This window comes from Hipposideros armiger, unplaced genomic scaffold (genome assembly GCF_001890085.2).
Source record: "Hipposideros armiger isolate ML-2016 unplaced genomic scaffold, ASM189008v1 scaffold_38, whole genome shotgun sequence".
NCBI classification, from domain to species: Eukaryota; Metazoa; Chordata; class Mammalia; order Chiroptera; family Hipposideridae; genus Hipposideros; species Hipposideros armiger.
In genome coordinates this window covers 5,283,155-5,295,612 of record NW_017731388.1, presented here as the reverse complement: position 1 = coordinate 5,295,612, position 12,458 = coordinate 5,283,155, and the positions used below count along the sequence as shown (strand labels likewise).

The 12,458-nt window shown below is 39.9% G+C and overlaps 1 protein-coding gene across 1 annotated transcript in view; it reads left to right on the top strand.

The window, feature by feature from the left end:
- The window catches only part of EPHA4 (EPH receptor A4), a 142,016-nt gene extending 132,932 nt beyond the window's left edge, over positions 1-9,084 (top strand). Inside the window, exons 15-17 of the mRNA XM_019638205.1 lie at positions 1,811-1,966; positions 2,300-3,220; positions 6,593-9,084. Coding sequence (XP_019493750.1) covers positions 1,811-1,966; positions 2,300-2,414 — 271 coding nt within the window. The 3' untranslated portion in view covers positions 2,415-3,220; positions 6,593-9,084. The remainder of the gene's footprint in view (positions 1-1,810; positions 1,967-2,299; positions 3,221-6,592) is intronic.
- The last annotated feature ends 3,374 nt before the right edge of the window (positions 9,085-12,458 follow it).

Here is a 12,458-nt window from a genome sequence, read left to right as displayed (position 1 = left end):
CCCCCCCCCCCCCCCCCACTGATGGTACTTAAGCAGCTTTGATGCTTATCACCACTTGCTGATAATGGGGTGTAGTGTAACATGATATATGACTGAGCACAAAATTAGGCTAATGCCATGGTGTTCCCCAAAGGGCACAGAGACTTCCAGAACAAGCTTCCGAGTGTCCCTTAGAGTTAATGGATATGGACTGAGGATATTTTCATCCGAAGGTCATTTTGACCTTCTCAGGAAGTCTACATGTTGCCTATTACTGCTCTTGGCTTAAAGTTAGAAGTAAATGCAAACTGTTTGGTCTTTTTTTAGTAAATATTTCAATTGATAAACATTTAACACTAACGTCCAAAATTCTATGTGGTGTAATATTTGCTATTGACTCAAAATCGGGGGAAGAATGAAACCTTGATTGTTCTTGCCATAAAAATCTGCAGAATTTGACTTAGAAAATTGGATATTATTGAAGTAATGGGTATAAAAGAAAGGTTACAAAGGCGAGCTGAGCTATTATTATTTGGGCACAAAACTGATTAATAAAACAAGTCTGTTGAGATAGTTATATAAAAGAGAAGAAATGCAAATCAAAATAACTCAGGTAAAAGTTAAAATAAAAAATGGAATTGGATTAATTCTGCTATGTAGAAAATGAATCAAGGCATTGTATTGACATGATTTTGTTTCTATAAGGAAATAATTGTTTTTTTGGTTGAAAATTCAATAGTGATGGTATACTTCTGATTTAAATGTCTGTATTCAAACAACATAGTCTCAGGATGAAAATCAGGCCAAAATATTAAGATCAGCCTCATTCCATCATTTCTAGAGAAAAGGCAACTTTAAGAAAATATAACTTAAGTGGCAGTGTTGCTACACAGGTAATTATAGTAAGGGCAGTAGAAAATACCCTGTAAATGTCCACTCTGTGATTACTAGATATTTTGATGATGAGGATGACTATAATTCTCTTACTAAATACTTTCCATTAATGGATGATTTATTATATATTAATATTATGAAGAATGGCAGAATTCCTGCCTTGAACTGTAGTAACGCTTAACAATGACCTAATATGAAACACCTGGCCTGAGAAATGCGTAAACTAATAAATAAGTTAATAAGAGGTGCTCAGATTTTGTTGAAATGATTATTTAGGAGCCCCAGCAAGGGAATATGAGAAGCACATTCCACAGTCCACACAGTGATCAAAGTGGCCATTCTTCCTGCCAGTCTTGGCACACGTGCTGGTTAGGCATAGGTTGATTAAAGAGGGGATTAACTCCCTGTTGTCCCGAGTTTGTTCCAATGCACTGAGACCGCCTGCAAACCTGGCTGGAAGCACTCTGGACTTGAACTCTTGCTGCTTTCTCTGTTTCCATCAAGTCTGGCAGGTTGCAAGCTCACAGTTTCCCTTCCTCATACTTCACCAGGGTTTCCATAGTTGCTGAAATAAAGTCTGTAATATTCAGTGCTGGCAGGGACTGGGCTCTTTCTGCAAAGACTGAGTCAATTGCAGCCATGGGGGCTCTGCCAATTTTTACCCTAAGCTGGGGTGTTTAAAAGACCTGCTATGATCATTAATGCATTAAGAGGGTCACATAATGCACACAAAATTAAGAACAAATAGGGTGATGGTTACATGCTTTAGAAGCTTTCTGAAATTAGGGGCAAAAAGTCACATGCCATTTGACGATGGTTCTTCCATCAATAGCCTTCTCTTGGGGTTTCAGTTCCCCTGCCTGTTTCAGACCATCTGACTTCTGAGTCTTGTCGTCTCACTGATAGTTTCATCTACGCTTTCTCGTTCCATTTCCAGACCCAACACGGCCTTGTTGGATCCAAGCTCCCCTGAATTCTCTGCTGTGGTATCGGTGGGTGATTGGCTCCAGGCCATTAAAATGGATCGGTATAAGGACAATTTCACGGCTGCCGGTTATACCACACTAGAGGCTGTAGTGCACATGAACCAGGAGTAAGTACTCAGCGATGTAACACGAAAGGGTAAATCTAGATTTAATAGTATTTTCCTTTTTTGCTTTGAGCTGCATAATCATCCTACCCATCTTTTTCTTTTTTTTAAAAGAGAACCGGAATGCTTTTCATTTTAATTGAGTATAATTTTATACAGCCTCTATAAAGCACCTACATTGTGGCATTAAATTGCTTAATTAAACATTTTAATACACCTGCCTTGTTGTGCTGTATGAATTGTGGCTGATTCAAATGTGTGTCTGCATGAAGCCCGGAAAAAAAGGTTCTCAGCCCTCGTAACGTTTGCTCTGCCTTGTTTTTCTGCACCATACAGCGACCTGGCACGAATTGGCATCACAGCTGTCACACACCAGAATAAGATTTTGAGCAGTGTCCAGGCAATGAGAACCCAAATGCAGCAGATACATGGCAGAATGGTTCCTGTCTGAGCCAGTACTGAATAAACTCAAAACTCTTGAAATTAGTTTACCTCATCCATGCACTTTAATTGAAGAACTGCACTTTTTTTACTTCGTCTTCGCCCTCTGAAATTAAAAAAAAAAAAAAAATCTGCAGCATTGCTTGGTGTACAGATTGCTGAAACTGTGGGGCTTACAGAAATGACCACCATCATTTGAATTAAACCTGGAACACATTGTTTCTCAGAAGTACTTCCGTCCATCACCAATTTGTAAAATACATGGACCTGTATAAATAGGACACTGCCTCCAAGTTTCGATGCCGTCTTTGCTGCCAGACACTGAGCTTCTCTGAGACATCCTGGACCCTCTCTCCATTTGGAATTACAACCGTAGTATTTAGTTTGTGGCATAATTTACAGTCATCCTTCTTTCACTGGAATGAAGACCACGACCAGAAACATATTTGAAGGACTCAGCTGTAGCTTTCAAGGCTTGGTTCATGCCATGGGGATACAAACCCTAGGTGAAAACCACATGTCCATGTTGCTCCTTCAGTGCTCAGGCCATCTGGTGGATTATGGTGACACGAGGGGCTGGAAATAAAAGGAAAGTGGACTTAAAATAATGATAATAATAGGAAAACCCAAGCACCATACCCTCTAACTGGACAAATGAGGTCTGTTTCTTTAGGTCTGAGGCTGTGCCATATAAAATCTAATTTCGGGACTCTACAAAACTTTTCATAATTACCTTATGGATAGTGGACTGTGACAATCTTGAATGGGGAACTTTCACACTTCCCTCCTTTGAAGAAGCAAACCCAAATCCCCAAGGTAAGGCAAAAGAACCAACAATGAATCTTTCTCCAAGGAAAGCTATTTTTTAAAAAACTTGATCTTATTTGAAACACGGAGCAGTAATATTCTTTCACATCTGTCAGCTAGTTTGGGGTTATTTCAAGATTTCGGTCTTCTCTTTTCAATGGGAGTAGAGACCAAAACCAATATGGCTTCTCTAATGTTCTTCCAGGAAAAAATAAACTAGGAACTATATGCAGTCAGGTTTGAGAGGATGGGCCCCTGCTGGCTGCGCTTTCTCTTCCATGGGGCTCCATACAGGGGTTCCTGTTGCCCTTTGGTACCTTTCATTCATGACACAAATATTTATTGATCATCTTCTGGGTACCAGGTAGTAACCTCAAACCTTGTTGGGTCATGCGCGTGCCCCATTCTTTGTTGAGTTTGTTTCAGCTGAGAAGTGCTAGAGGGTCTTTTCTATTAGTTTCATTTTATTTTCTGCTCCAGCACCCCTTGTGCCAAACAAGATCAGCCAGGGAAATTTACCTAGATGTCAATGGTGAGACTTGGAACTCACCTTAACTTCCTCATTATCAGAAAGTAGCCTACGTAAAAACATGTTTTCCGTCCATGAAGCCCATTAACCTTAAGATGCTTCTATTTTAATCCTGGAATTTTCTTCTTGAAACACGTAAAATAAATGGCTTTATTCATTCCTAGAAGCCAACAGCCTGATTCTTTTGACTGGACAAATTTATTTTTTTAACTTCCATTTTTATCACTTTTCAACAACAGCTTGGCTGATTTTAACGACATTTCTCCCCACCCCACCCCCCACCTCGGTTTTATCCTGAAAGCTATTTCTTATAATGCAAAGAATGTTAAATGTGATGCTGTCAAATCATGACAGTTTAGTAGAAACCTTTTGCAACATTAGTTATAAAAGCTTTTCTGTTCAGAAGGAATGTGAAATTTGTTTTTTAAACTGCCTCGACGATATTTGTTTTATCATATCACCACTTTTGCTAAAGTCTAGGAGCTCTGGATATTCATGTTAAAAGTTGACAAATGTAGGTTTTTTTCAGTTTGGGTTTTTTTTGTTTGTTTGTTTTTTTCTTTTCTTGCTTTAACAAAAAGGTTTATAACTTTTTTTCTTTCAGCAAAGCTATAGAGCATTTTATTTTTAATCCTAACAGACTGATTCAAATAAGATAGCATTATGGCATTATCTTCTAAGTAAAAAGAGAATGTTACCTTGCATGCATTGAATAATGAAAAGTTTTGCTTTGTTAAAGTCAACAACTTAAGACTTGAGGTATTATTCTGAACACTGAACATATTCAAGGCAGAACATTTCAAAAGAGAGTGCATCAATTCTAAGATATCCTAACAAGTTAATGCCATATAGTACACTGGTATCGTTTTCTTACTTCTCAGCAGGTATCTCTGTAAATGAAATAATCAGGTGAGGATTGAAAAAAAGGTAGCATAGGAAGCCTTCATTCAAAAGTTGCCTCCTGCATCTTAATTTGAACACATGTTTGAGTTAGTCTACAGGCCAATGGAAAAGCCACACAACGGATTTTCCGGGTGTCTAAAATAATATCCAGCAGCAGTAAGAGTGTTGACTTTACCGCTTCCGTGAAGTTACACATGTTTTAGAAGATCAAGGTCAGGAAAATAGGAATGCTGCATTGTTTCCCAGGGCGTGGATACAGACTCTGGCATCCAGATAGCTATGTGTTCTCCAGCCAACTGAGTGTTGACACTGGGAAATTCAGTTCCTGTTTCTTTATAACTCAGTTCTTCCACCTGTAAATTAGAGATCATGATACTTTAATACTAGCCCCTTTCCTGACACATGCTCTAAGTGTATATAAAATACTCTTACGTAGGACGCGCTGAATTTCACATAAGAGAGGTGTACCCTTCCTCCAAGTCTTCCCAAGTGTTATGCATCCATCTTTCAGTTGTGAATCTGCAAATCAGTAGGCCTATCAAATGCAAAAAATTGATCTGATCCCTTTTCTTTCATTTTTTTTTCATAATTGTCAAAATGAATGGTGTTGATAAGTGGCTTCTTGATGGCCTTGGTAGTTACACCCTTAGCCACATTTATAATTTTAAATTGCGAAGTAATTTCTATCTGACTATTTTAGAAGAGAACTTTATTTTTCTCTGTCCAAATAGACTGAAGTATTTTCTACAAGTTTAAATAATGGTCATCTACCTCAAAGAAACTAAATTTTATTTATCTCCCTCACACAATAAATAAACCCATACACACACACACACACACACACACACACACACACACACACACATATATATATATATATATATATGCAGATAAATAGGTGGTTTGATAAAATAAGCAACATTGTCTGTAAAGATGCATTTTAATGCGTCTTAATTTTGGCTCCCCACTCGAGGCCACCAACTGCCAAACATGGCCACTAGGGTGGGCGATATAGTCCAAGAGGAAATCTTAATAGTTGTCACAAAGGAAAGAAGAGAAATTGCTTCTTTTGTCTTGAGTTCATTATTTGATGAATGCAGAGCCCCAATGATTTCATTGTATTGTGCCAGCCTTGTTCGATTCTAGACAGATGGGGCGTCTGTAGCAGATTAGTTCTCGCTGGGCTTGAGCCCCCAAGACCACTCTCACTGGCGCACCAAACCTCTCGCTGTGCGCCTGAGCCCAGGTTCCCTTTATCTGCCTGTTCCATACAGATTGTATGGATCCTTTACTAATGAGATAGTCTCGTTCTTTAGAAGTTACTTTCTTTTTAAGAAAAACATCCAGTCCTTTTAGTTTCTTAGTTTGCATTTTTTTTTCAGTCATATTGTTGACTGTTGGCAGATTGGGATAGTTTCAGATTTAGTCCCAAGATAGACCATTTCCCTCATTGGAAATCAGGCTGCTAGTATCCAGGCTTTTATAGTTGGACAATTGGCCTCGCGTGCCCTCTCACCAACTCGAAGCCCATCTCGCACAAGTGAACCATAACACGTCAGAATTTTTATTTCAAAGAAAGGCTGTTCTCACACTATTGTAGACTCAGACTATGTCACATTCAAATCCTAGGTTTGCTTTTTCAGAATGTATGACATGAGCAGGTAGCTTAGCCTCTCTGTGCTTCAATGTCCTCATCCATGTAATAGGAATAAGAATAGTACCTTCCTCAGAGGAGTTCTAATTAAGCTGCAAATACACATTATTTTTTGGCTGTTCCAGTTGTCGTTTTTCACAGGAGCGAAGTAAGAATGCAGGTCTCCCTCCTGAACCACTTCTTCCTGAGCGCCACCACCTTCTGTGTACCTGTATTCTTTCTTGCAATAGTGGTTGACAGCTGGCTGGCAGTATTGGTCAATGTTTTGTCTGAAGCCTTGTTCTTTTCTCTACAGGGAGTAGATTCTGCTATCTTGGCCTCACAGCCCTTCCTGTTGATTACAAAGCCCACAGAAGAAAACAGAACACGCCCTCCTTGGTTCCTTCTAAATTTTTCTTCTGCTTCTGTGCCAGTTCTGGAGCAAAGACACACGAAACAGCACCCCTACCTAAAAAGAAGAAACGTATGCCTGTCAAATCCCCTTTCCCAGCGAAAGAAACAGCAAACATTCAAGGTTCGGCGTCTGTTCTCCGGTTGCACTGAGGAATATACCGTCGCGAGGCACCAGCTCTGCAGAACCCTTGTTCCCAAACTCCTTGTGGTTTTATTTATATGTATTTCCATATCTCATTCCTGTATGTCACTGCTGCATGGGTGTGGCAGCAAGTGACCAAAGGCTACAGGTTTTACTATGGACACCAGGTCAGGTGCCACCACATGAAACACAGCCAGTTCCCAGGAGCTGCCTATGATATGCATTGCTGAAGTAACATTTTACCCAGGGTGTGCCATTGCAGTGATATAAATATATTTTTTTCCTAGACTAAATATGAGCTTGATTATCTGTTTTGATGTGTGTACATAGGTGTGAGTGTGTGTGCGTGTGCGCGTGCGTGCGTGTATAACCTCATGCTTAGAACTGCCTGTGAATGTTGTGGAATGCTACACCTGGCGAGTTCTGGCTTTCCACCAGTTCTGAGAGAAGAGCCACACGAGCTAGTGGGCCTGGAAACCGTGCCCATCCCCTTAGAAAGACAACCCAGAAATGTTAAATGTCCTGTATCTATAAGTGCGTTTTGTAGCTGCCACACTAACCTTAATGAGTAACTCTACAGCTTTGGGCAGAGGCATTTTCACCTTAGCGGTGGAATAATTTCAGACTATGAACCCCTTTGAGTGACAGCCCATCATCGAAGTCACAAATTCTGATTGAACTCCTCATCTGAATCACCAGTTCCTTGATGGAGAGAGAGAAGGGGATGGAATTCGTCCGGTAACCCCGAGTGGAATACAAGTAGCCTTTGTATTTGCATAAATGGACTTGTTGAATGCGAACAAATATATGCAATTCATATACTTTTGGAGATGAACGTAGACATGTGTCAGCTTTGAGATGATGTGTCCTGGATTAATACTTTGTCTCCCAATGTCACAGAAGAACACATGCCAGTGACTCTTGAGGTCAGCATGGTTGGGCTTAAATGGCCTCAAGTTGTTTCAGGTTCCCTATTACAAGGAAAGCTCTACAGTTGTTAATATACAGTTAAATCCTGTGGCCCTCAAAAGTGCATCAGCCTTCTAGAATCTGAGGCCCACTGCGTGAAGATTCTGTTTTGATATGTATACCAAACTCCAGCCAACATACTGCCATGTTTCATAACCTGAGTGGCTGCCTTGCTTATTCTAAGCTATGGTTGCAGAAACTGTAGCCATTCATATAAGCTATAACATCAAATCAGGGAAAAAATGGGAAACAAAAGATTCTGAACCCTATGTTGTTGAATAAGTAAAGAAAATCATCAATAAATATTTATTGCATTCTGACAGGGTGTATGGCATTGTATTCTTAGAACTATGCCAGAGTGACAAAGTGAATTCACCCCTTTTGGGGGACTTTAATATATTTTTAAAGGGATGTGCCTATGCATTGATGCCTGAAAAATATGTATAAAGAAATGATGTTGAATCTCTGAGCAGGTCACCTTTCCCCAGAGGTCAGGTCAGGAGGCCAAGTTCAGGGGCTGTGTCTAGCCCCACGAGTGTGAGTGCTGGCCAAGTGAGCTCAGATCTTTCATGAGGAAGCATTAAGCTGATCCCCCGCACCAAATCAAGTAGCTTCGCCATGTGTCCACTGGCCCCAAATTATTTTGAACAATACTACGAATATAATGTTCTGGTGTGTTTTAAAATAGTTACTTTAAAGAAAGGTTGTGCTCACTACACTGCTTGTGTGTGTTTTGAGACCTCTTGTATTCAATCTGTGAAGGATATGTGTATTAATCCATACACACTTATAGCCTCAATATTTGTCTGAAGACACTTAAATTCTGACCAGTAAAGGAAAGTTCTAGAAGCAGTATTTTCACTTTAACATTCTCCAAACAACATCAAGCATTGATACACACTGAAGAGTGCGTTTATTATTATTTTTTCTCACTCCAAGTAAGTTGGAATATGCAAGGACTGTGGTTAAAATTAGAATGTATAAGGCTTATTATAATTTAGTTCATACTGAAAAAGAAATTAACAGAACATTGCTTGGTTCATACATGTTCCGAAATTTAAGCAATCTCTTGAGTTAGACATAGATTTTCTATTTTGTTTTAATTTGTCAAGGTATTTTTCTTCCCTTCATGAAACTTAGGTACACATAACTTATGTCATTTATTTATGGTCTTTTATACCTAGTTTGTAAAATTGTAAAATAGCAAACTAAATGCAAAGAGTTTGCATTGGAAAATAATAAAGTGGTTGCCATATACAAACCAGGAATCTACTTGTGTCTTCAATAATTTTTGCCATATGTATGGTGGTTTAAAGTAATTAAATGTTGATTGCCATTTGGTTAAAACAGAAAAGTCTTACATTCTGATTGAGCATGCTTATTTAGAGGGTAAAGCGCATTGACTTCTAAATGGTCCTCATTCTTGAGAACAATGCAGTAGCAAGTCTGACTTCAATTCCGTTTCTCTTTGTGATTAAGACTAAACTGGTTCGAATTCAGCCTCCACCTCTTACTGATCATTCAGTCTAGGATGAGTTTAACGTCCCTGCACCCATTTTTTTTTTTGCAGAATGGTGATTATAGTGTCAACAGCTTTTATAAAAACTAAATGGATTAAAACATTTAGCACAGTGTCTAACATTTAACCAGCGCTCAGCAAATGGTGGCTATGCTCAGGAGCCTTTTTAATGAGAAGACACTCTACTATCCCCAGTTCCATACCCTTTCACACAGCTTTGGTACTGATCTAAGTGACCAGCTACCAATCTTGACCGCGGGCTTTTAATCCGGGATACTTGGATTTCTTGAGGACACATTGGAGTGCCCAGAGGTCCAAGAGTGTCTCTAAAACATGGTGTAAATGTGTAGTCAGTGTGTATTAAGGATAATATGTACATGTGTGTTTTGTAGGACAGAAAGATCATACATTTCATTAAATTCCAAATTGGTGTGGGTTACAAACATATTAAGGGTCACAGTTTTAAGGATGAGGACATGATGCCATTTCATTAAATAAACTATCAATTGACTAAGCCTCTGTTAATTGAAAATGAGGCTCAAGACTTATTATAATGCAGTCACTGAAGCCCTTGAGAGCAGCTGGCTTCAGAGAGTAGGGACGTGTGGTTCAGTGTTACCAGTAGGACCTTGAAATGAAAAGAATCTGGATTATGTCTGCTTATTTTGTGTTTATTTCTTACTTAAACACTTCTCTAGAATCAAGTATATTAATAGAGTAGTTGACAACATATTTGTGATTTGAAAGGGACAGGCTTGACGTTTTTCTCCCACTTGTTTAACAAGATGGAAACTCAACTGTATTTGTCAGAATTCTCCAAAGAGAAACAGAATCAATAAGAAATACATCTATCACTATAGATGAAGATAAAGAAATACAGATACATAGACTTTTCATGAAGAATTGGCTCAGTAATTATGGAGGCTGAAAAGCCCCATGATATTCAAGCTGGAGACCCAGGAAAGCCTGTGGTGTAATTCAGTTCAAGTCCAAAGACCTGAGAACCAATCCAGCCAGTGGCATAAATGAGGTCCCAGGGCAGGAGAAAATGAGATGAGATGTCCCAGCTCAGCAGTGAGGCAGGGAAAAAAGGCTGTGGATGCTCTAGGCTTCTACAGGAAACTCTCCCCGACCTCCCCTGGGTAGATGGTGCTCCATGGCCTTGTGGTAGAGACAGGCTAGCTGCTCACAGCTTTAGTCCTCTTCCTGTGCACACATGACTCCATTTCCCAGGCTCCAAACCATTAGGTTAGGTCCACGTGATTGGGTGCTGGCCAGTGAGATAAGGGAGGTGGAGATGGCAGCCCTTTCCAGGCTGTCCACTTTCTCGTCCCCTTATGTTGCAGCCTTAGAAGCCACATGTTGAACATGGCAGCCTCACAGCGGGAAGGACCTTGGATCCCTGAATCACTGCCTGAAAAGTTGCCAAAAGATAACTGGATCTTTAACTGGATCTTTATCAGGCTATGATGTGAGCTAGAAATAATCCTTTAGTATGTTAAATACTATGGAGTCATTTATTATAGAAGCTAAAAAGAGGGGAATTTCTCCTTCCTCTGACTGTGTTTCTATTGGGGCCCTTAACATACAGGATGATGCCCACCCTGACTGGGAGGGCAATCCACCGAGTCGACTGTTCCAGGGCGATGCTGCTACATGCCACCTTTAGCAGGTATATATTCCAGTGCCTTCTTCCCTGAACACCACCTACCTATTCCACTGCCAGGTGGCTTACTTTGGACCAATTTGTCTTGTTGATTATGTTTGTTATGTTCTAGTGAAACAAACGATAACTTAAGTACAATATTCATCTTACATACCGTGTTTTGTGAGAATTAATTTCCAAAGTCTACTTTTGGCTAAAAGCAGAATGTAATCTATTTTCACTAAGATACTGCCATCTGATAAAGAGTGAGAGAAGAAGCAGCGATTTCCTTTAATTATCATTTTTGTGTTCTAAGCATAAAAGCCATGGACAGCACTTCTCAAACACCATTCTTCATTTTGATGACAGCCTGTGACAAAGAGAGGCTAGTCATTAACCAAAGAGAAACAAAAGCTGGATCTAAAGACAAGAGAAAAATGAACTGAAGTAAAGCTTGGGCATGATGTAATGATAGTGCACAGACTTAATGCAAATCCTGTCTCGGCTACACACTACTTGTATGACCTTGGGCAAATCACGTAACCCCCCTGATTCTCAGTTTACTCATCTTTAAAATGGGAGTAAAGATTCCCTACTTTGTCAGGGTCTTATGAGAATACAGTGTAATCAATTCTATGGAAAGCAGGGGCTGCAAACACAAATGTTTACGTGGGCCACTTAGGCCATGTGAATGAGTGATACTGTCCAAATGTAACACAATAGACTGGGTAACTATTTAGATAAAACGTTTTAAGATAAGATGTTAACGAGAATTAGTCAGTGGATGGTAGGTTGGGGCCAGGAGGTTTCTATGTCCACAGAAGATTGGAAAACAGTGATGCAACGCATTCCACTACCCCCTTTTGGAGACTCATAGAACACATTGGTCCATTAAAGGCTCTGAGAAGTCCTGTAACAAAGACACCGATTTCACCAGTGTAACTAGCATTTTCCAAATGTATTTGAAGAAGAAACCCGTTTTACATCGCCATGGACAGTTCTCTGAAACACATTTTGGACACCCATCCTTTGGGGTTTCAAATAAGAACACTGAAAGAGAGAGAGGCAAGCACATGCAGCTGATGTTGCACAAATTTTAGCTCATGTTCCCTGACCCCCAGCCACGATACAGGTACCTCCACACCTCAAGGCATATTTCGAATACAGCAGGTCCTCCATTAACGTTGTCTAGTTCAACATCATTTCATTTTAACATTGGTGAGATTTAAAAAAAAAAAAAAAGTTGACTCCCAGCTGGGGCCAATGATATGCAGGTGCGGTGAATTGGCATGCCTAAACTATCCCAGTCACAGTGAGTATAAGTGTGTGGGTGAGTGGCTCTGTGATGGAAGGGCATTCTATCCAGGGTGGGTTCCTGCTGTGCGCTCTGAGCTGCCAGGACAGACTCCAGCCACCAGGATCCTGACCTGGAATAAGCAAGTTGGAAAATCATTATCTGCCTTGTTTTTATTCATCTTTCTTAAGTGTATGTA